Source organism: Onychomys torridus, chromosome 3, assembly GCF_903995425.1.
Source record: "Onychomys torridus chromosome 3, mOncTor1.1, whole genome shotgun sequence".
Taxonomy (NCBI): domain Eukaryota; kingdom Metazoa; phylum Chordata; class Mammalia; order Rodentia; family Cricetidae; genus Onychomys; species Onychomys torridus.
This window is the reverse complement of record NC_050445.1, coordinates 127,269,958-127,294,891: the sequence shown is the minus strand read 5'-3', so window position 1 is coordinate 127,294,891 and position 24,934 is coordinate 127,269,958. Positions and strand designations below refer to the sequence as shown.

Genomic DNA, 24,934 nt, shown 5'->3' with positions numbered 1-24,934 from the left:
GTGCCTTCCTGTGCCCTTATCCAGCCAACATATGTCTGCTTTCATGGGTGTCTGTCCTTCCTAAGGGTTAAACCACTGAGGGAAGAAGGCAAAGGGCTGGGAATTGAGGCGAACAAACAAATGAAGGTCAAAGTTGTCTTTAATCTCTTTTTTCTAGCCCTTCCCACATGATTTATTTTTTCACTTTCAATCTGTCCTCAGCTCATCCTCTCAACTTTCCCTGCCCCTCTTCTATTATTGACTCTGTGTCAATCTATTATCACTAAAATGCATTCCTTTGAGGCAAGGGATATCATTTATGTGTTTAGATTTGGCTAGCAATGCCACCAGGTAACAGTGCTACCATGAAATCAAGGATGCAGAAATTACAGACTCAAGCCCGTCTGAGTGAACTATTTAATACAATCTCCTACATTGTCTGCTGCCCTGGAAACAAAACCGCACTGAAGCTAGTCAAGACAGAAGAGTGAAACTGTGCATTCCTACACCCCCTGGTCCTGTTCCCTCCTAACGCCTCCACTAGCTGGACACTGAAATGCCCTTGTTAACTGCATTGTAAAGGTACCATTCTTTGACTATATTCTCACGGTCCATTCTTTGCTTTCCACGGCTCATTTGCTCTTGGATTGAGGGTCACACTCTCTCCCTAAAATTTCCACCCCCTAGTTTAGGGTTGTTTATGTTTTTGCATGCTGGCTAGCATCTCCCCTGGAATTCCTACTTGTTCAAGGGGTTCATGGAAAGCTTCTTGTTCAGTTCATAAATCCAACTATGGTTTTGAATGCTGGCTAACATTTCCCCTGGAATTCCAGCTTGTTTTCCTGATCAAGACATTCATGGAAGCCTTGTTCAGTTCATGAATCCAACTATGCTTTTCCTCAACTGACACAGAAGTTTAAATAAAGAGTACGGCTCCGCCAGAGTTAAATAAACACGGAACCAGGTACCTTGTGCTTGTCTGTCAAACTCGTTTTATATAAGCTCCTCTGGCTGGCTAAAACACACAGACCTTTGCACCCGGACCTATCCTCACCTAACAACTTTTGTCCTGAGAACTCCGTGTCTACTTTTTAATACCCTGAGGAGGACACTGTAACAGCTAGTCACAACTGGGTCTTAGGCTAACACTCTTCTTTGGCTAACTCTCGTCCAACACACGTGTGAAAACCACATTCTAACGCAAAGGTAGACAAAGAACTGTTCTTGGAGTTTCACCTTAAGCACCTCGAGCCAGTTGTGCCAAAAAAAAAAAAAAAAAAAAAAAAAAAAAAATCCCCGGTTCAGGGGGACTCGACTTAAAACACAGACTCCATTTTTCACAGATCTTGATGAATTGGGGTGGGCGTGGTGGTGCACGTCTTCAATCCCAGCACCCCAGCCAAGGCAGGAGATCTCTGTTGAGTTCCGAGGCCAGCTTGGTCTACAGAGTGGTTCCAGGCCAGCCAGGACTACAAAACGAGACGTCTCAAAACAAAACAAGAACCACCAACAAAAACGAAGATCCTTGGCTGCCTTTATTTTCACACACAGCACAAACTTGCACAATGCCGCAGGGTCCAATGTCCAAACCCGGGGCTGAAATCAATGACTGAACATCTGCAGATAGGAGGGATGGGACAGCCAGCGCACACTAACCTAGGAGACATCCGCCAGCCTTTCCAGCGGTGGCCGCAGCCCCTCTCCCTCTCCCACGGCGGCGTCCTGCAGCTCCTAGCCCCGCCCCTCCCGAAGCCCCGCCCCGATGCCGACGTCAGTTGTTATGTCTTGACTAGGGCCGGGGCTGCAGCCTGTCCAGTGCTCCGGGGGCGGCGGCTGCGGCCTGCGGAGGCGGCGGGAGGGCGGCCGCGGTCAGCGCGGCGAATCCGCACGGGGCTGGGCGCCGCGCAGCGACGCAGCTGACAGGAAGCCGTCCGGGAGAGCCGCGTCCGGGCCTAGCGTTATTTGCTTTTTTTTTTTTCTTCCCCTTCACGACAGTCGCCTCGCGCTCTGGATCCTCCTCTGCAGGAGCCGCCGCGACGCCCCCTCGCGGGCCACGGGCCTAAGAGGCGCCGCCTGGGAACCTGGAGCCCCTGCCGGGCCTGGGCGGCCGCCGGGGCCTAAAGCCTGGGCGCTCGGCGCGGCACTGCGGCGCCCGTTCCTCCCCGCTCCGGGCGCGCCGGGCCCCGGGCCTGGCCCAGCCGAGCGCCGCGCCCTCCAGACCGCCGCCACGCAACTCGGCCCCAACCGCCCTCCGCTCGCCCGCAGTTTCTCGGAGCCGCCGCGGGCTCGGGCCTCGCCTCCGGGGTCACCCCTGGTCGGCTGGTGCCCGCTCCCAGCCGTCCGCTGCTCGATGGGTGGGGTGCTTTTGAGCGTCCCCCCTTCTCCCTTCCTCGGCTCTTGACCGCAAGGACAGCAGCGCCCGTGCCCTGCCGGTCCCCTCGGCCGCACGCACGCACGCAGCCCGCGATCCACCTGCCTCCCCGCGGGGATGGCCCGCCGGTGACCGCCACCGCCGCGCGCCCGAGCTGCCCTCGTCCAGGCTGCGCTGCGTCGGCCCGCACTCGACCCCCTCCCCTGTCCACGGCGTCCCGGGCTCCCGGCGACGCCAAGAGGCCGAAGATGTGGCTGAAGCTGTTTTTCTTGCTCCTCTATTTCCTGGTCCTGTTCGTCCTGGCCAGGTTTTTTGAGGCCATAGTGTGGTATGAGACTGGCATCTTTGCTACCCAGCTGGTGGATCCGGTGGCATTGAGCTTTAAGAAGCTGAAGACCATTCTGGAGTGTCGAGGTTTGGGCTACTCCGGGTTGCCCGAGAAGAAAGATGTTCGGGAGCTGGTGGAGAAGTCAGGCAAGTGCGGGGCTCCCCGAGGTCGCCCTCGCTGGCCTGGCTCTCCCCCCCCCCCCCCCCCCCCCCCCCCCCGGGATGGTCAAGGAGACTGTTTCGGAGAGCTGGCCAGGTCTTCTTTGACCACATTTTCTACGAATATGTAAATCCGGGTTTGGAAAAGGGGACCAGTGGGTGTATTGGCGTGTTTCTAAGGTTCTTTGGAAATGACAGTTTGAAAATGCAGCTTTTTAAAAAATGGTTAAATTGAATGGTCTGTCCCAGAATTCAGCAACGTCATTTGAAATTGATTAAAATGTAGGGAGAGGGAGAGGGAAAACTCCCAAAATGTATCTGTAGATAGCAGCGGTCTGCTGCCATAGTAAAAACAAGCTACAGGAGGGAGGGTAAACACCATTAAAATAGAAACAAAGAGGCACGTGGACCTACGACTTACATGTAAATTAGTGTTTAAGTATGGGTAAAGTGTACGAGTTGCAAATTTTCTCTTTGAACTGTTTATGCAGTGAGCATTTGGTATGACTGTCGGCCTTATTTGGAGTTCATAATTTCTTGCGGGATTACAGTTTTTATTAGGGAATTTTGAATGTATACCTTTCTTGTGTCACAGGCATCCCTGTGCCAGCCACTTAATGGGTTGAGGAAGAGAATTGAAATAGTGCTGAAAGAATATTTAATGACTTAAATAATGAATGTATTTCCAGTAGCCATTAATTTGGGGTTTTAGAATTGGGTAGGGAAATACAGTTAATTTGTTTCGCTGCTGTACAAAGAAAAATGTCTCTGTTTAGATAGTATCCGTATCTGTTAGCTGGGCCTTTTACAAGATAATTCTTTTCTTATGCAGTACTATCTAGACCTGTGGGGTAATAGGCAAGAATACGAACTATAGCAGTCCAGCACTTGTGGATTTATAGCCTAAGGGCCGTAGAACTCATCTCTCCAATGGGGTAGAGGCAAGGGACGCTTTGCATAAGGGCTACATTTTCCGACTTGTGTGTTGTTGGTACCTCTTTGCTGCCTGGCTTTGCTGCCGCCATTGGTTGTTGAGGGAGGGAAGTGGGTTGACCAAACCAGAAGTTATTATCTCATACCGATATTTGATCTTGCCTTTCCCCCTTTGAGCTTTAGCTTTTGCTGCCTTTTGAGCCTATAATTGTTGTCTTGTGGAAAGTACAAGGAATCCACATAGTACAGCATAACAACAAAAAGTCTTGATATGGCAATTAAACTGTAAAACATTGTAAAGTTGTGTATGAATGTGGGATTTGTTCTGACAGATAAACATTCTGTCTTCCACTCACATGAAAATCTTGTTGCTATTTTAAGCAGGCTGATGGCAAGTTCTGTGAACCCACTTCTAAATCTTTTGAGTCAGAACACATAAACTAGACTGTTGAAAAATGTGAAACCTGCACAGGCTTATGTCACATTAAATGATGACTAGTTTGATTTTTTTTTTGACTGGTGTAATTTGGTAATGTACTAACAAGCCATATGATGACCCCATTAGAACTATAAGAGATGGGTTTTTGTCTCTTCACTCTTTGCTGATATATGAACCTTATATTCAGGTGCTGTTCTTTTTTCCATAGAATGAACATACAAGAGTGTGGTTTTTCATGATAGGAAATAGAATTAACCATTGAAGTTGGGCACATGGAATTTTTGAAATCTTACAGTTTTTTCTTTCCTTCAGGTGACTTGATGGAGGGTGAACTCTATTCTGCTCTCAAGGAAGAAGAGGCATCTGAGTCTGTTTCTAGTACCAATTTCAGTGGTGAAATGCACTTCTATGAGCTTGTGGAAGACACAAAAGATGGCATCTGGCTTGTTCAGGTAGAAAGAGCGATAATACTTGAGAACTGTATTTACACCAGAATAGTGTTTACCACCGAGTAACACTGCTCTTGTCATGTGTCCTAGGCAAAACTCAGTTCTCACAGGGTTTGTCAAAGCAGTGATAGTGACAATTAGGGCAGGAGAGGCGGCTCCGCTGGTAACGTACTACTGTGCACCATGCCCTGCCTTCAGCCCCTAGCACCACTTAGACCAGACATGGTGCTCTAAACCCCAGCACTCTGGAGGTAGAGGCAGGAGACTCAGAAGTTCAAGGTCTTCCTTAGCAGCTTAGTGAGTTCAAAGTCATCCTAGGATGCATGAGACCCTATCTTTGAAAAAAAAAAAGAAGTGAAAATTCAAGAGTGGAATAGGAAAGACTGGAGAAAGGGAGCTGTTTTGAGAATCATCAGAAAGAAATGTATAGAAACGTGTGTGTGTGTGTGTGTGTGTGTGTGTGTGTGTGTGTGTGTGTGTGTCCCCTTTGTTTTATGCACTGGTGTTTTGCTTTCATGTCTGTGTGAGGGTGTCGGATCCCCTGGAACTAGAGCTACAGACAGTTGTGTGAGCTGCCATGTGGGTGCTGGGAATTGAAGAGCTGCCGCTATTTTTGGTTTTTCGAGACAGGGTTTCTCTGTAGGTTTGGACCCTGTCCTGGAACTTGCTCTGTAGACCAGGCTGGCCTCGAACTCACAGAGATCCACCTGCCTCCCGAGTGCTAGGACTAAAGGCTGCCACCACTGATCTTAACCGCTGAGCCGTCCTCTCCAGCCTGTGTGCATTCCTTTGTTTAGCAGTGTGCACCACTTTTATGTTTCTTCTAACTAGTTTTGAGTTCATCAGTCCACATAACTTTAGTATGTGAGGGAAGAACACTAAAGCAAGGTAAAGAAATCTCTGCAGTAGCAAAGTAGCCCACCTTGAATGGCAGCTCTGCAACCCAGCACAGAATCAACAACTCAGCTAAGTAGACAACTTAACTGTGCTGGGGAGTATGTGTTATTTTGTTTATGGTGATGAGATAGTTTTTATGATATCAAAATTGAGATTTAATTAGTATATTAGAAATTTCAAGCTGTAAAGGGCCTTAAAAATGATCATTGATGCTTTTCATGGCATGGTTTAGGGTAAGTGGATGCACATTAGCATTAATGTAACCATATAAATTAGAATAATTATGTGATATTGAGCATGTAATGTCATCCTAGATACTGCTCAGTTTAATTTTAAAGTCTGTATTCACTTACAGTAACACAACAAGTAGACTAGAAGCGTGAATGGCCAACATTGAGAGTGGCGTGTGGATGGCTGAGCCTCAGAAGTCCTCTCAGACTAACCCTTCCTGAAGCCCAAGATGTGAAGTGGTTTGCTCAAGGTCCTGGGACTTGAACTAGGATCAGCTCTCAGATCCTCCAATTGCTTTTCCGTTTTCAGACTAGTTTTTATTTATCCATTGGCTGTTCATACAGATACCCTCCTGTTTCCTCAGTGCTTTTGACTTTCTTTCACTTTGCTGGTGACAAATTTTGATTTAGGGTATGAAAATGCAAATAGTTTCTTCATGTTACTTTCTGAGAACAAAGACTGCAAGATTTGGTTTTAAAATAAGTTTTGAATTCAGAAACCTTAATCGGAGGCCCAGTGTTGTCATGGCTTGAAATGGGATTGGAAACAAGTAGATTTTTTCTGTGTTTGGCCTCAAGTACATACGCATTTAAAGAGGATGGAATGATGCTGCCATCCACTGTGCTGGTAGGGTGAGTGTAGCTGGAGTTTTCTCCAGTCCTGCCTGGCCCACAGTCAGGACAAATCTCTCACCCGCCAGTCCCACAGCCGCTCAGACCCAACCAAGTAAACACACACAGACTTATATTACTTCTAAACAGTATGGCTGTGGCAGGCTTCTAGCTAGCTGTTCTTCGATCTTAAATTAACCCATTTCTATTAATCTATAAGTTGCCACGTGTCTTGTGGCTTACCGGTATCTTAACATCTTCTCATGGTGGTGGCTGGCAGTGTCTCTCTGCCTCAGCCTTCCACTTCCCAGAATTCTCCTCTCTCCTTGTCCTGCCTATACTTCCTGCCTGGCTACTGGCCAATCAGTGTTTTATTTATTAATCAGAGCAACACATTTAACATACAGAACATCCCACAGCAGGTGAGCTTTGGTAATTGTGAGATTTCATTGGATACCCCTGGCCTTCCCTTTATAGTACATTTCTGCTGCACTGACTTTTTATCTTCTGATAATCAGCAGAGGTAGAACCTGAGAGGGTCTGGATTAAGTCTGTGCACAATCCAGTCAATTCTAGTTTATTTCTGTCTTAGTTCATTGATTTAAGAAATATGGTGAAAAGGTTGAGGATATAGCTCAGTGGTAGAACATTTGCTTAGCATGCATGAAACACTGGGTGTGATGTCCAGTATTGAAAGAAAAAAAATCAGCTATCTCTTTTAAAGCTTTATGAAATTGTTATTCTAGATGGTTGTTAACTGCCATGTGTTGCTGGGAATCAAAACTAGGTCCTCAGGTAGAGCAGCCAGTACTCTTACCCACTGACCCATCTTTCTAGCCTCAGTTACCTATTTTTGGATTTCTCAACTAAAGATATATATGGATTAAATCCCTTAATATATGACAAAATTAACCCATTCATAAATGGCTATGCCAGGCCCTGTTCTAGGACCTGGAGATATAACAGGAAGATACCCAGGGCTATGTTCAGACAGCTCACATTCCAGCGGTGAGAATCAGATACCAAATAAATTAGTATTTAATATGACCAGTAAGTTGAAAGTTCTAAGAAGAAAAAGAAGCAGACTAAAGAGATAGGATAATGAGGAATTCTTTTACAAGATGGCCATTGAACAAAGTGAGTAATAAGTGATGATGTAAATATAACATTATAGCCATTATAGCTTCTAGTCTCTACATTACCTTCTCCCAAAGTATTTTTAAAGCATGTATTCACAGTTGAAAAGTACCGCCTAAGAAAGATGGAATGTGTTTATATGGGTTTCTTCATAAGGAAAAAGTGCAATAGCACACAGTTTTTCCAGTAATGCTCAAAATTTGCACTGATTTTCAGTGTCTGACTTTGTTCTTTGTGGCCAGTGACTGACATCTGTCAAATGGCTAGTCTGTCTGGTCTGTTAAGACAGCTGAGAAAAGGAAGCCTGAGACCCTGCCCTTGGCATGGGGAGCCAACCAGCCTGAGACCCTGCCCTTGGCATGGGGAGCCAACCAGCCTGAGACCCTGCCCTTGGCATGAAGAGCCAACCAGCTAAGCCTATTGGCCAGGCACCTCCTTTAAGCTTCAGAGTTATTTGGGGTTTTTGATTTATTTAGTTAGTGTTTTAAACTATACTTAAAAAATTTTAAGTATCTCCTAGAAACAGAAGGAAGTGCTCTCTTGGTTGGTTGTATTCTTCTTCCAGATCATATTAATCCAGTCTTCTGTGACAGCTATCTTTGAGGAATATATTTTCTACAGTTTGAATTAGGGTTCTTTGCTGCTTCTGTTTTGTTTGCTGTTGCTGTTTTGAGGCAGGTTCTCAACTTTATAGTCCCGGCATTGGCAGTCATCTGCCTCACCTTTCCGAGTGCTGGATTATAGGCATCGGCTGCCGTGCTAGTCTTCTATTTTATGTACTTAGAAAGAAGCTGGCTAGGTTGTTTGCTCTTTACCATTTTTTTTTTTAATGAGGAATATTTTCATTGACTGTGCTGCATGCTACTTCTGACTTCAGCTTGTCGAGCTGGATTCCATGTGTTTCCAAAGTACTTGAGCATATGTGGAGAATAGAACTGTATTACTTTTTCTGGTGCTGGGACAGAATACCTGATGGTAGCAGTTTAGGAAGGGAGGGTTTGCCAGGCAGTGGTGGTGCACGCCTGTAATCCCAGCACTCGGGAGGCAGAGGCAGGTGGATCAATGTGAGTTCGAGGTCAGCCTGGTCTACAAAGCGAGTTCCAGGACAGCCTCCAAAGCTACAGAGAAACCCTGTCTTGAAAAACAGAAAAAAAAAAAAAAGAAAGAAAGAAAAAGAGAAGGGAGGGTTTGTTTTGGCTCCCCAGTGTGAGGAGGATATAGCCATCATGCAGGTGAAAGCATGGCAGCAGCAGCGTGGGTAGCGAGTTACATTTCATCCAATCAGGAAGCAGAGAGATGAATGCTGGTAATCCACTCACCTTCTCTTTTAAAACCTACGCTGTCATCATCATCATCATCACTGTCTTCGTATGTGTGCATGTATGATGTGTGGGAAGGGTATGCCCACTGTGGTACATGTGTGACAGCCAGAGGACAATTTGTGGACTTGGTTCTCTCCTTCCACCTTCATGTGGGTTCTGGGGATCAAACTCAGCTCACCAAGCTTGCCAGACAAATGCCTTTACCCACTAAGCCATCTCGTCCCCTGCCTTCCCCTACTTTTTAAAATTGCATCTGTCTTTTTGTATGTATTGAGATCAGAGGACAACTTGTAGGAGTTGGTTCTCTCCTTCCACCAACCATCACAAGAAGTAATTTTCATTTTTAAAGGTAGCAAAATCCATGTGACATCTTTACCAACATAATGCACACAGAATCAAGTCCTTTCTTTGTGGCTGTGGCACATTTGTTACACAAAGTTATAATTTCCTGCTTTGTCCCTAATCTAAGCTCCTGTCTCTCATTAGCCATTTATTTCCCAGTTTTATAGATTCTTTGATTCCACCACTGGCCAGTCTCCTTGGCACCAAAAATAGAAGGTGATTATTTTGTTTCAAAGTATTGCTGGTTAGAGAGACAAACGGCAAGGTGGACAGGCTTTTGAGATGGAAAAGATGCATAGGGATGGCCTTTAGGGACTTGTCCGCTGACATTTTTATTTCGTGATTCCAAAAGGGATATAGCTGTTTGTTTGCTACTAGATGTCCCACTTCATGAGTTTAGAGTCACTGGAGCTGCACAGCAGTGAAAAAATACTTCATGACTAAAAGTACAGGAAAGCTTTGGACACTATTTACTGAAGTATTATGTTAATGCATTTCCTATTTGGCTGGAAGCTGATTTTAAACTTGTTTATCTTTGCTCTTAGATACGAGTTTTGTGTAGGACCATTCTAATTTATTTATCCCTTTAATGGGCTACTACAGAGCAAACTAAGCATAATACAAGCAAGCCACTTGTGTTTTATGTTGGTGAAAAAGGTTTTGGGTTTGCCAGTGAGAACAGTACACGTGATTTTAGCCGGAAGTTAGAGAAATGATAACAGGGTTAGTACTTAAAATTAGTTAATTGAAGTGCTACTCAGTTTCAGCTTTTGTCCATCACTGACTCTGATTTTTTATTTTGAAACTAGACCCCTACTAAAAGACTGAGAAATGTAAAAAATGTCAACACACCACTCTCATTCCAAGGAATTGTTATTATTTAATTATGACTATTTGTGGGGATTAACAAGGATATACCAAATGTTCTGATCAGAAATAAATCCCTTCTCTTAAAAAACAGTCGAAAGTATATTTGTAAATTAGGCATCTTTCTAAGTGATTGAGAGGATTGGTGTGCAATTACATAGCAAGATGCCATTCTGTGTACTCAGAAAACATTCAGGATGACAGGTTGCTGGGGGAGGAACTTTTGCCTATAAAACAAATTCCTTTAGAGACTCTGTATAATAAGAAGTAGAACCATCTGCAGAAAGCTGAAATAGTTCAGTTCAGCTCTGATGTTTAATTAGTAGCACCCAGATCATCTAGGAATAGAAAGATTGCCTCACATTTAGCCTGTGATGCTAGGTCTCTTTCAGGCTTGGAATTCAAGTTGTACTTTGGTCCATATTTGTTCTTGTATCTGGAAATATTCTCCCTAGAGAATGCAACCTCTGCCTTGAGTTTCTGAGGAAGCTCTCTTCCCCATGTAGTGAGACCGGCAGTGTGGACACCACTCCAGGTCGTACATACTTACAGGACATAAGCTGTAAGTCTGAGGGGCTCCTACTAATGTGATGCAGTAATGACAAGCTTGGAAGATTTTGTTTTTGCCATTAACTGCCGAATGAGTTATTTTGTGAAAACACTACCATTTTTATAGTACTCATTCAACCTCCTTCAAAGTTAATGTATGCAAAACTTTGAGTTGACTAACATAACTCTATAGGATTTTAACAACGTAATTTCTAATTGTGTAGCTACAGTGACAGAATCATTTAAAAGGGTTTCATGAAGAGCTTAGATGACTTCACATTTTTATACAGCTCTCTCTGTCAGGGATCCTTAAACTCTTCCAGAGCAGATGCCAGAGAAGATGCTGGTAATAAGGCCACAGGGTTGAGTACTGTCATGTAGCTCATCAGCCGTGTGCCCAGCTCTTGCTTCTGCTTTCCCTGCCAGACCTGCATGTGCCGGGACAGCCCTCTCATTCCTAATGCAGGACTGCTGGTCATGGGTTTGCAAGGTTCTTCCACAGTCAACAATTGCATCTTCACTCAAAGATGCCCTGAGACCTGGAGCTGTGTGTACACTGACAGAGGCTACCTCTTAGGTCCTTGAAGTAATGTTATTGCCAACACAGGCTTAAAGTGCCTGGGTTGTTTTATAGCTTTAGTCAAGAAGTGGAAAAATGTTGGGAAAGAGTTATTTTATTTTATTTTATTTTTGCCAGAGCTGAGGACCGAACCCACTGAGCTAAATCCCCAACCCCCAGAAAGAGTTATTTTAAAAGAGAGAGAGAAGGAGGAACAGAGACTAAGAGAGAGCCCAAAGAACAAGAGAGTGTACTGCATACTTACACAGAGACTTCTCTCCTGAGATCTGAGAATTACATTCAGGTTCCTTGGCTCCATGAGCACGAGAACTACTACTGATTCTTGAGAAGTAACAGGAAGGGAAACACCACTTGCTTTGTGGCTGGGTGTGTGACTGAGTGGTGGAGCATTTGCTTACTATGCCCTTGGTGTCCTATGTTCCACCTCCTGAAGCACCACCACAAGAAAAAAAGGAGCAGGAAGCATACCATGCTTGACTGCCCTGGTTCTCCAAGTAAACCTTTGCAATAAACTTTTGGACCAGAGAAAAGGGTAAATAGCACCTTGGGTAATGTGGTTAACGTGAACCTCCTTAAAACGCCTATATCTAAAACCCTGTCCTCAGTCATTTGAGAATGTGTGGACTCATGTCTCCCTCAGTAAACCAGTACTTTCATTAAAAGCACTATGGAAACTATTTACTTAATTCTCCGATCTGTATGCACGTGTTGAGTATCAAATGTATGTTACATGATGTTACACATACATGAACATCTCCATAAGTGTTAGAACAGCAGTATCAGCAACATTGTAGGAGTCACTGAGGAGACTTGGTAGCACAAAGAGGAAATTCATTTTCAGTTCCACGTGCCCCCGACCTGTGATGCCCCTGACATTTTCATACTTCCCAGGAGTAAGGCCACAGAGGAGGTAACTGTACCTTGCCTCTCTCAGGGAGTTGACTGCTGGTACTCAGTTCACACACATGCCTGGAGTTTCACTTCCTGGAAGATTTTTGAATATGAAAATGGTTCTTCCTGACAGAAAGATTATTGGCCCCAGAGTATTGTGTTGTAATTTTAAATTGAATTGTGTTGGTAAAGATGGCAGTTATGAAAATAGCTTAGGCCTATAAATGCTGGACTTAAAATTATATGGTTTCATGAAAACTTCAGACATTTTTTGGCTTTCCAATGAATTGTATTTTATTGCTTTTATATATTTTTTTTAAGATTTATTTATTTATTATGTACACAGTGTTCTACCTGCATGTGTCCCTGCAAGCCAGAAGAGGGCACCAGATCTCATTACAGATGGTTGTGAGCCACCATTTGGGTGCTGGGAATTGAACTCAGGACCTCTGGAAGAGCAGTTGGTGCTCTTAACCACTGAGCCATCTCTCCAGCCCCCTACTTTTATATTAAAAAAAAAAAATTTACTGCTATCTTCAGTGAAACTCTGCCTCCATTAAGTCGGGAGGATTTGGGGATAAAGAGAAGAGATGTTTAACTACTTAAACTGGCATAAATACAGAAACTAACATTTTGAAAGTCAATTTAGAATTTTTTTCCTTTCTTTAAAAAAATAATGTTTCATAATTTTTAAAAAAGGGGGAGGGTAAAAAAAAAAAAAGAAAGAAAAAAGAATCTGTTTCTCTCAGACCTGATTGTGTCTTAGAACTGTTTGCACATTAATGTGGAAGTTTTAGATTGTCAAGGTCGCCTTTCGATGCTGCCTCGGCAGCCATGGGTATGCTCAGGCTACAGCAAAGGCTTGCCTCCAGTGTCCTCCGCTGTTGTAAGAAGGTCTGGTTGGACCCCAATGAGACCAATGAAATCGCCAATGCCAATTCCCGTCAGCAGATCCGGAAGCTGATCAAGGATAGGCAGATCATCCAGAAGCCTGTGACCGTCCATTCCCGGGCTTGATGCCGGAAAAGCACTCCAGGCATATGGGCATAGGGAAGCGGAAGGGTACTGCCAACGCTTGAATGCCTGAGAAGGTGACCTGGATGAGAAGGATCCTGCACTGACTTCTCAGGAGATACCGTGAATCCAAGAAGATTGACCGCCATATGTATCACAGCCTGTATCTGAAGGTCAAGGGGAATGTCCTCAAAAAAAAAAAAAAAAGTGGATTCTCATGGAACACATCCACAAGTTGAAGGCAAACAAGGCCGGCAAGACGCTCCTAGCTGACCAGACTGAAGCTCGCAGGTCTAAGACCAAGGAAGCCCTAAAGCGCTGCGTCTCCAGGCCAAGAAGGAGGAGATCATCAAGACTCTGTCCAAGGAGTAAGAGACCAAGAAATAAAGCTTCCCTCTTGTCTGTACATAGATGGCTGCCTGTGGCCTCAGGTGGATCAGTCATTAAAATAAAACAAGCCTTTGTCTGTTGCCCTCTTTAAAAAAAAAAAAAAAAAAACAAGATTGTCAAGTTCATTGTGGCTGTTGCTTTTCCTGGAGCCTTTCATAGCTGCTGAGGGGAAGTTCTATGAGTAGCATTGATTTAGTTAAAGCATAATTTAATAGAAAACCTGTGTTTGATTCTTAGCTAAACTGGACATTGAAAAATGTGAAATTTGAACTTGTTAAGTCCACATGTGATAATTTTTTTAAGCTCTATTTGGGTTTCTAAAAAATTATTTTCAAGGAGAAATTGACTTCAGGGCCATTTTCCATCTGTATAGCATAATTCTAGAGAATAGGTCATGTGGTAGAGAATATGGCTAGTTTTTTCACAGGCTTTTGACTCCTGTTACTGCTAGACCATGGGAGTAACACACTGCACTTGGGTTTCTTTTCTGCTTGGACAGTTCTAGCTTCTGTGAGAGCCAGTAAGGTGGCCGAGCAGGTAAAGCTGCTTGCTGCACAGGCCTGGTAGCTTGAGTTCATTCCCCAGAACCCACATAGTGGGAGGAGAGAACTGGCTGCCCTGGGTTGTCCTCCGGTCTCCACGAGGGTGCTGTAGCCCTCATGCACATACACACTGAATAATAATCAATTAAAAAAGAATTGCAGTAATAATGAGAGGATTCAGTTAAACCAGAACTAGAAAGAGAAAGTCTTTATCAAAGGAGGATTTGTGCTATAGAGAGGAATGGTTGGGTCTAACTAATTCAAGTTTCACGTTTTCCCTCTTTCTCTCTCCTTTGGGAAATAGGTCATAGCAAATGACAGAAGTCCTTTGGTGGGTAAGATTCACTGGGAGAAAATGGTTAAAAAGGTGTCAAGATTTGGAATACGGACAGGCACTTTCAACTGTTCCAGTGATCCCAGGTGAGTACAGTAAGAAATTCAGAGTTTGAACCCTGACCAGAGTCTTTCTTGCTTAATAAAGACGGTGCTACCAGAAACCTGCCCAAACTGAAAACTAATTATATGATTAGTGTACTGCTCGTTACCAAGGTGTTTGTAGTTTTGCATAAACTGGTGTTTGCTGACTTTCTGAGGGATCCCTTAGAATTGACTGTAGTCCTTTTGCTTCAGTGTTCCCTTCCACATAGCTGTGGATGACATTGTAGTGATCTATTGTGTACCTAATAAAATTTCCCTGAAGGTCAGAGGACAGAACAAGCCACGAGATTAAACACAGAAGCCAACCCGTGGTGGCACACACCTTTAATCCTAGCACTCTGGAGGCAGAGATCCATCTGGATCTCTGAGTTCAAAGCCACCTTGGACTACATGAGATTGACTCAGTCTAGGAAAGAAACAGAGCCAGGCAGTGGTGGCACACCTTTAATCCCAGCACTTGAGATCTCATGCCTTTGCTTGGGAAGCACAAATGCCTTTAATCCCAGCACTAAAAAGGAAGTGATATGGCAGGGTGGAGAAAATTATGTAAGGCGTGAGGAGACAGGAACTGAAGCCTTCTCAGGATGAGGAGTCCTAGAGGTGAGACGTGGCAGTGGCTTGCTCCTTTGTCTCTCTGATCTTTCAGCATTTACCCCCAAATCTGGCTCCAGGTTTTTATTAAAAGATCAAATTAGATTTCATGTTACATGACACCACTGTTCTCATCTATAGCCCAGACTGGCTTTGAACTCATTGTCGTCTGTAGCTGGAGTTTTTTTTAGTGCTGCCTGGCCCACAGTCAGGACAAATCTCTCTCACCCACCAGTCCCACAGCTGCTCAGACCTAACCGAGTAAATACACAGAGACTTATATTGTTTACAAACTGTAGGGCCACAGCAGGCTTCTTGTTATCTAGTTTTTATATATTAAATTAACCCATATCTATCAGCAGGCTTCTTGTTATCTAGTTTTTATATATTAAATTGACCCATATCTATTAGTCTATTAGGTGTCACATGGCTCGTGGCTTAGCGGTATCTTAACATCTTCTCATGGGGGCAGCTGGCAGTGTCTCTCCTGGCCTCAGAAGATGCCTTTTGTTAAAGCCACAACCACACTTGTCTTGACAAGAATCGGTAGTCCTTTGTTTTCTGTCTTGTCTGTCCATTTTTGTCCTGTTTGTCAGCAGTCAATTCGAGGATACTTTGTTGTCCAGTGGCTAACTTTTGCCACAATGAAAGTTAACTCCATATGCAGTTTCTTCAATGCCCATATTTTCTCTAAAGTAGTATTGGTACTGCCAGGAGCCAACATGTCTCATAGACATAACAAAAAAAGAAAAATTTCCTGTTATTAAAAATATTTTAAATGCCATATTCTGTATGTCTTTGAAGTGTTTGAAGATTACCTACCTAATTGAATTATATGTATATATACCTAGAAAACTTAACATGACTATAAGTTTGACTATCATAGAAGACTAATTGTTAATCTGTATTTTTTAATTATCTATTACAATCTAAATGAGTTACATAAACATAATACCTCAAATGGGAATAGAAATATATAAACAGTATAATAAAATTAACTTTCAATTTGTATCAATAAACTAAAATCTATAATGTAAAGCATTTTAAACAAGTTGTTGCTCCTTAAAAGTGGGTTCAGGAATCTATCCTTTATCCTGTCATTATCTATAGTAGCCCTCCCTCAGTCCTGGGCTAGGGTTACAGGCATACACTCCCACTCTCGTACTTCTGACCTTCAGTTTGCATTTCCTTAGTCGCTTTACATCTGCTCTGCAACTATCCCTAGGCATGCCCTTCTCCCTAATGTCAAAGTCAGATTTATGATTTCATTTTATCAAACCTGTCCTTTCTAACTTTTCTACCTGTCACTGTTTCGTTTTTCTTCACATCCTCTTACATGAGGTGATTTAGTTTGTCATAGTCTTCAGCATTAGTCTGTTTTTACATTAATTCTTGTCTTGTTACTCCATTTTTTTAATTTAAAGAATTTAGATTCTGTGTATATTATGGAGAGGAGTATATATGCATGTATGAGTGCAGGTGGCGTTGGCATTCAGAAGATGGTGTTTCTCCTGGATCTGGAGTATTAGGCAGCTGTGAGCCACCCATTGTGGGCGCTGGTAAAAAACTGAACAAAGCAAAACACGTTTTATATAGCCAGAAGAACTGACTAATAAGCTGGGCAAAGTGGTACATGCCTGAATTCCCGGTGGGAGGTAGAAACAGGAGGATTTCAAGGTCTAAGCCAACCCATGTAGAAACAGAAGGATTTCAAGGTCTAAGCCAACCCATGTAGAAACAGGAGGATTTCAAGGTCTAAGCCAACCCATGTAGTGAAATGCTGTTGCAAACAAAAAACCCTGAAGAATGTTTTCCTGATACTATCATTGAATTTATTCTGACCTTTAAAAAGTTCTTTTTGAATTGGATGTGTAAAGGGTTTTATGCTGATACATGGTAATATAAAATTCTTAAAAACAATCTTTAGATTAGTATTTAGAGAAATGTGTATTAGTAACCCAGTGTTTATAAGGGTTAGAGATTATTATCCAAACTTGGAAAACATGATTTAATTTGAAAGCTATAACATAGGGAATTTTCCTTTGTTATAATAACAAAACTTAAAAATATCAGTTCTGAACTGAAAACAAAAGGAAGAAATGAATAAACTAAAACCTTGCCTGTTTTACAAAGAAAGATTTTCTGTCATAAAGATTGTCATTTGGCTTATGACACAAATCAGAAATGAACGTAGTTATAGGAGAGAAGATAAAGAAAATGACCCAAGGGTAGAGATATAGGGCTGGGGAGATAGTTCAGCAATTAAGAATGTCTTTCTGTTCTTGCAGGGGACCTGGGTTCGGGTCTCAAGCACCTAGATGCCTTACAACTGTCTGATTATATTCTACTCCAAGAGCAGCTGCACACATGTGATGCACGTAAACCCACACATGCATACGTGTCATCACAAGTATGTTGCAATTGGCCACTAGAGCTCCTTAGATAAGATATGAAGGAGGCCATCATCTACATGCATTTTATCTGCTATGTTTTTGGCAAGGGTAAAAACAAGATTCTTACTGAATTATTTTGCATTGGATAAATATATTGCTAAGGGATAGAAATAATTTTTAAGACATGTCTTTTTTTCAAGCCACTTCATGTTAATGGAATCTGCATTGTTCAGGGAGTGAATCAACACAGTAAGAAGCAGAGAGTCAGGATCTATGATTCAGAGTTACTGAGATAGCTTCCCAGAGTCCTCATCAACCTGCTCTCTGAAAGACAACATACCATCTTCATTTACCTTAAATTATACCACAGTATTTCTGAGATCAATTAGTCAGTTACTATTGTAAAGCGTAGGCCACATAACTAGACTTTCCTCTCTGATCCTATGAATGTGTAGCATACTCATTAACCCTAATAAAATATGATGTGTGCTTAGTAAATAAAATGTGGCATCTTTGACTTTTACCAGTATTCCGAGTAGCAACATAAGAACTCAAGTGGAATCTATTTTCAAGTCTGTAACAAAACAGCCACATGGTAGATTTTTTTTTTAACCCTTTATCAAGATAAGTTTTATGTATCATAAAATTCCACATGGCAGGTTTGGGGGAAAGAGTAATTAAAAAATAATAATAATAAAGGAAAATGTCCAGTTATCAACTATCCCTAGTATTGCAACAACTATTTTCCTTTTTAGTATTTCTCATCACCTAGCTTTTCAGAAGGGACAAACATTACAAGAAGTTACTGGATACCAAAAGGAGTAGAGTCTCCTATGTTTTCAGAAAATGTAAACAAGTGGTGATTGGTGATAGTACTTACGCTCTTCTGCGTTCACTCTGCTGGGAAACGAGGCTCATTCTGGGCCACATCTCTTTGTCTGTATACTTCCTGTCTTTGTTTCTTAAGTCTTAAACCTTTTTTCACAGTCTTTGTAAAAGAGAGAAGAAAGTTACCTGCGGAACCTGGAGCAGCTCTCTTTTTGGATTGGCCTATGGAAAGATGACTTTGTAATAGCTAGTGCACTGTGGGTATCAGGCTTGTGGTAGTGCGTTATTGAGAAATGGTAAGGCGGGCTTCTTTCCAAGACTGCACCACCTTAGGCACTCAGTAGGGCAGAGCATTTATCCTTCTCTGTCTCTACCTAATTCCTAACCATCTTTCAAGATCTAGTTCATTTCCCAAACCTCTCCTGAGATCTTCCTGTGCTCAAATCACCCAAAGGTGATATCCCCTTTCTTTGATCTTTCATGGTGGTTTTGCATTCTTTACAGGACTTTTTAATTTTATATGAACAGAAATTACTTCCCTTTACCTTTGGTTCTTAGCATATAATGCAGTGGCACATGAGAGATTGCTGATTCCTTGGCACAGAAATGCTTTTAGGTATACTTTGTACAACCTTTTCTTTTCCTAGAAACAGAAATTCAGAGCAGACTACAGTAAGCTTGCTTGTTCTAGTACAGTTGCCAAGTATTGGCCTCTCTCTGGTTATATTAAAGAAGAGAGTACAGGGGGCCCTTTCAGGCCTAAAGAAGACTGTTAGGATGTAAGCTGTGCAATAGCCTGGCTGTTGACTACAGTTTACTCTCTTACAGGTACTGCAGGAGAAGAGGCTGGGTCCGTTCCACACTCATTATGTCTGTCCCACAGACAAGTACATCTAAAGGGAAAGTCATGCTTAAAGAGTACAGTGGACGCAAGATTGAAGTAGAACACATTTTTAAATGGATAACTGCCCATGCAGCTTCGCGGATCAAAACTATATATAATGTTGAACATTTGAAAGAAGAATGGAATAAAAGTGATCAGTACTGGATAAAAATATACCTATTTGCAAAGCTTGACCAACCACCAGCTTTCTTCTCTGCATTAAGTATAAAATTTACTGGAAGAGTTGAGTTTATTTTTGTTAATGTGGAAAACTGGGACAACAGGAGTTATATGACAGATATTGGTGTTTATAACATGCCATCATACATACTTAGAACTCCTGAAGGAATTTACAGATACGGAAACCACACAGGTGAATTTATATCCCTTCAGGCTATGGATTCATTTTTGCGCTCATTACAGCCTGAAGTAAATGATCTGTTTGTTTTGAGTCTGGTTCTAGTTAACCTTATGGCTTGGATGGACTTATTTATCACACAAGGAGCAACCATCAAGCGATTTGTGGTTCTCATAAGCACTTTAGGGACATACAACTCCCTATTAATTATTTCCTGGCTACCTGTGTTGGGCTTCCTACAGCTCCCTTACTTAGATAGCTTTTATGAATATAGCCTAAGATTGTTGCGATATTCTAATACAACCACACTGGCTTCGTGGGTAAGGGCAGACTGGATGTTTTACTCTTCACACCCAGCCCTGTTTCTCAGTACATACCTTGGACATGGTTTGCTAATTGATTACTTTGAGAAGAAGAGACGGCGCAGCAGCAATGATGAAGTTAATGCTAATAATTTGGAATGGTTATCAAGTCTGTGGGACTGGTACACCAGCTACCTCTTCCACCCGATTGCTTCTCTTCAGAACTTTCCTGTAGAATCTGACTGGGACGAAGATCCTGACTTATTCTTAGAACGGTTAGCTTTCCCTGACCTTTGGCTCCACCCTCTGATACCAACTGATTATATTAAAAACTTACCAATGTGGCGGTTTAAATGTCTTGGGGTGCAGTCTGAAGAAGAATTGTCAGAGAGTTCTCAGGACACTGAAAATGACTCAGATATTGACAACATGGACACTTTTAATAGTAAGGGTGTATTTGAAGATAAACAAAGCATAGTTCACAGTTCTCCAGGAAGAGCGAGCCACTGTGACGCTGGGGCTTGTTCATGTGCCAATAAATATTGTCAGACCAGCCCATGTGAAAGGAAGGGGAGGTCATATGGATCACACAACACTAATGAAGATAGGGAACCGGACTGGTTAACTTGGCCTGCTGGTACACTGCACTGTACTGAATGTGTTGTTTGCCTTGAGAATTTTGAAAATGGATGTTTGCTAATGGGGTTACCTTGTGGTCATGTGTTTCACCAGAATTGCATTGTCATGTGGTTGGCTGGGGGCCGACACTGTTGCCCTGTTTGCCGTTGGCCTTCGTATAAGAAAAAGCAGCCATATGCACAACAACAGCTGTTGTCAGATGATGTCCCATCTTAACCATGTGCAATTTGTCCTTAACAAGCTTCGAGTATCCTGCAGCTTGCCTTTTGAATGTTAGTCACATGTTTCTGTGGTTTGAAGTTTAGTTTAATGTTAGTACAGTGACAGGAAATACACATTATGCTAATGTTGATGACAGACTTTATTTGGTTGCCTTGTGTGTCAATTGAATGCATACTAAACTGTAAAAAATTTTATTTACAGCATTGGAAATTCAGAAGTTAATGTTTTTTGTAAGCACAAAAGAAGTATAGTAGAACTTTATGCTAGTAAGACTTTACAAGGCAGGGTCAAATCTAGTGGGACTGAGCTGTTTTCTTATCCTAAATGTTTTCTCCCTTTTTACAATATCTGTCCAGCACCTCTTGGTTAAATAATGTATGCTCTGAGACATGAAATTAAAACAGATCTATGAAATAAATTATTTTAAAACCAGAAGGTTAAAGGTCTTCCAATGTTAAGCTGTGATAGGTGACTGTTTTTTGTAGGTGTTTTGCTGGTTTGTTAATTTCGTGGGTAATTGCAACAATTTTGAGGGGAAGGGTAGGAGTCCCATTGCTGCCACTGGCCATGAGTAATGGAGGCCCACCTCACGGCTTGATAGCTGTGATAGGAAAGACTTTCATAGGGGGAGGGTTTAAAATAAGTGTTACAGTTTACTATTTAGCATATTAGTCAGACAAGGATTACCTTGTATGTTAATCTGACTTTATTTTGAAATTTTTCGGTGCCCGAGGAAAGCTGAGAATATAGATAGTAGAATAAATATGCATTTCTCTTTACTACACCATATTTTTATTTTATTACATCTACTTTATCACTTTTTTTACAGTTTTTTTTTCCTCTTTTCCCCTGAGCCTATTGAAAATAAACTTGAATCATCATGATGCTTTCGCCCTGAGCAGTCACCATATGTTTCCTGTGGATAAGGGCTTTCTCTTACATAGTCACCGCATCATTATCACACCCTTGAAATTTAATGCTGATTCAGTAATATCTAATATATAACCTTGTTCCCTAGGTATCCTTATATCTTTGTTTCATTTTTATTGTGACTTTAGAGAAAACTCATCCATTGGGTTTAGTCTCCTTTCATCCTGTCCTCTAGAGAAGTTGCTGTTCTTTTGTGTGGTGCTGAGGCTTGAACTCAGGGCCTCAGCATAATAGGGCAAATACTCTGGGCTACACCCCAGCTCTCTCTTTATTTTTTTAATTTTGAGATAACGTCTCACTAAGTTGCCTGGTCTAATCTTGAACTTAGTGTAGCTCAGGCAAGCCTTGAGCTCAATCTTCCTGCCTCAGCCTCTGGAGTAGCTAAGAATACAGGCCTGTATCACAGGCCTGGCATCCTTTCTGGTACTAATATTTTGTAATGGTACAAGTAAATGGGCTTGTACACAGTGTTTCTCATTCTCTTTCATGATTAGACATGAGTGTTGCCCATTCACACATTATCAGATGCATATGGTGTAGTTTTATTGTTGGTGATGCTAAATTTGTTTAAAGTGGTATCTGTCAAGTCTTTCCTTTGTGGGATACTTTCTCACTTTATAATTTAAGAAGCAACCTGTGAGTCCATATCATCCTTTTCCTCATCTCAGTTGCTTAAACAGCCAGTGATGATTCTTTGAATCAGGTACCAAACAGTTGTAATGTGGGCGTTTTCTAATTCCATCTTAATTCTGCCTTTATTAGCTAGAGGTGTGTGTGTGTGTGTGTGTGTGTGTGTGTGTGTGTGTGTGTGTGTGAAAGAGAGAGAGAGAGAAGTAGGGAGTAGGGGAGAGGGAGCAATATTTTCCATTTTTCTTCCATGTTTTGAATATCACTGAACTCAAAAGAGTTTTTGTTGTTTCTGTTTTCAATGTATTAAAGCCTCAGGTGCTAGAAAGAATGCTCAATGGTTAAGAGCACTGGCTGCTCTTACCGGGGACCTGGGTTCGATTCCTAGCATCCATGTGGCAGCTAACCACCATCAACCTTCACTACAGTTTCAGGGGATTTGATGCCTTATTGCCTCTGTAGCCATTGTACGTGGTACACAAGCAAAACACTCACATACATACAACAAAAAATACTAAATATTTTAAAAACCATTTCTGGTGCTCAAACAATGCCATATTTGGCTAGTAGAAGCCTCTCTACACTAGCTTTTATGTCTCATTAATAATGTCTCTTAACATGGAAGCATCTTATTGCTTTTTTGCTCAGCCTTTTTATCATCCAGTTCTTCAAATTATCCAAGTTCCATGATGGGCACCTGCAGCGAGCTTTCTTGTCAGACTACCTTTAGGCCACTATCCTGCAAATAATGACCCAGAGACTTAATATGGATTATGAAAGCTTGGCCTTACCTAGGCTTTTTTCCCCATTAGCTCTTATAACTTAAAATAATCTGTCTCTTTTTTAACCTGTGTTCTGCCATGTGGCCTGGTTATCTCTGTTCCATACTGTGTGTCCAGCTTCTTCAGAGTCTGGCAATATCCTTTACATAGATACCCCCTTCCAGTTTCTCTCTCTGCCCAGAAGTCCCACCTATACCTCCTGCGTAGCTATTGGCCATTCAGATTTTTTTTTCCCAAGACAAGGTTTCTCTTTGAAGTTTTGGTGCCTGTCCTGGAACTTGCTCTGTAGACCAGGCTGGCCTCAAACTCACAGAGATCCACCTGGCTCTGCCTCCCGAGTGCTGGGATAAAAGATGTGTGCCACCAATGCCCAGCGGCCATTCAGATTTTTATTACACCAATCACAGCAGTACATCACACAGTGTACAAATATCCCGCAATAAGCACCTCTGAAACCCTTAGTTAACTGTACTCCAAAATGGTAAGGAAAAAAAAAAGCTCATATTAAATTGCTCCCAGAGTACTAACATGTTTTTCCATGATAAATTGTGCCTTACTTTTAAATACTAGTAGAAAATACATGCTTTCCCACTGTTAGTGGGATTATGTCATGAAAAATCCATCATTGAAAATTTCACAAGTAAGAATTGTACCAACATGGTACACTGTAGAAGAATGTCAGTTGTTTGCCCCTCGAGATGCTATGACTGGCAGTTCCAGCTTGATGTCCCTATCCAGAATACCTTACTTTTCTAGACTAGGAATTTCTCTGAAGAGATAGACTTGTTTTTCATCAAAAAAATCGAGAAATCAACAAACATCATAAGTAGGGATCTGGGGACATGGCTCTGTCAGGACAGTGCTTGTCTAGATAGAATTCATGAGCCCTGAGTTGATCCCCAGCAACATATAAATTGGGCATAATGGTACACACCTATAATCTCAGCACTCAGGTGGAGTCAGGAGTCCAGTGGCATCCTCAGCTGCATAGTGCGTTCAGTGCTAGCTTGAGCCACATGAGACTGTATTTGGAAGTCTTCCTGTGTCCCACCCAGTCCACAGCCAATCAGACCCAAATAAACACACAGAGGCTTATAATAATTACAAACTGTATGGCCATTAGCTTAGGCTTATTACTGACTAGCTCTTACACTTAAATTAACCCATAATTCTTATCTGTGTTTAGCCTTGTGGCTTGGTACCTTTTCTCAGTTTTGCCTTGACATCTGGCTTTCTCTGTGTTTGGTGAATCCTGACTCAACCTTCCTCTTCCCAGAATTATCCTTGTCTGCTTATCCTGCCTATACCTCCTGCCTGGCTGCTGGCCAGTTAGCATTTTATTTATCAACCAATCAGAGCAACACACATTCACAGCATACAGAACAACATTCCATAGCACTTCCCCTTTCTGTCTAACCAAAAAGGAAGGTTTTAACTTTAACATAGTAAAATTACATATAATAGAACAATTATCAAGAATTACAATAGTCACTGGGTGGTGGTGGTGCATGCCTTTAATTCCAGCACTCAGGAGGCATAGGCAGGTGGATCTCTATGAGTTCGAGGCCAGCCTGGGCTACAGAGTGAGTTCTCGGACAGGCTCCAAAGCTACACAGACAAACCCTGTCTCAAAAAAATAAAAATTAAAAAAAGAACTACAATAGTTTATTTGTATTTGGCAAAATTAAAGAAAATATTCTATCCTCTATTTGTGAGTCTAAAGTTTCATATCTAATTTATCTTTCATCATAACCAAGGAAAATTATAACTATTTAGTCCTCAACTACATCAAAGACCTCAGAAGGATATAATATTACCTAAGTAAACAGAAAGAGCATTGTAAGCAACTTCCAAAAATCTAGAATCACAGAGACAGCTGCCTGCCTGGACAATCATCCAAAGTTCCTCTGT

General features: G+C 42.1%; 1 protein-coding gene and 1 pseudogene across 2 annotated transcripts in view; both read left to right on the top strand.

The window, feature by feature from the left end:
* The first annotated feature begins 1,733 nt into the window (after window positions 1-1,733).
* The window catches only part of Rnf103 (ring finger protein 103), a 31,294-nt gene continuing 8,093 nt past the window's right edge, over window positions 1,734-24,934 (top strand). The window contains exons 1-4 of one of the 2 annotated variants that reach the window (XM_036182488.1): window positions 1,748-2,824; window positions 4,521-4,660; window positions 14,335-14,450; window positions 19,109-21,120. In XM_036182488.1, the coding sequence (XP_036038381.1) occupies window positions 2,599-2,824; window positions 4,521-4,660; window positions 14,335-14,450; window positions 19,109-20,678 (2,052 nt within the window). In that variant the 5' untranslated portion in view covers window positions 1,748-2,598 and the 3' untranslated portion in view covers window positions 20,679-21,120. Of the gene's footprint in view, window positions 2,825-4,520; window positions 4,661-14,334; window positions 14,451-19,108; window positions 21,121-24,934 lie in introns of those variants that run through there. The other variant, XM_036182489.1, reaches the window with a different exon arrangement.
* LOC118580637 lies at window positions 12,845-13,485 on the top strand (annotated as a pseudogene).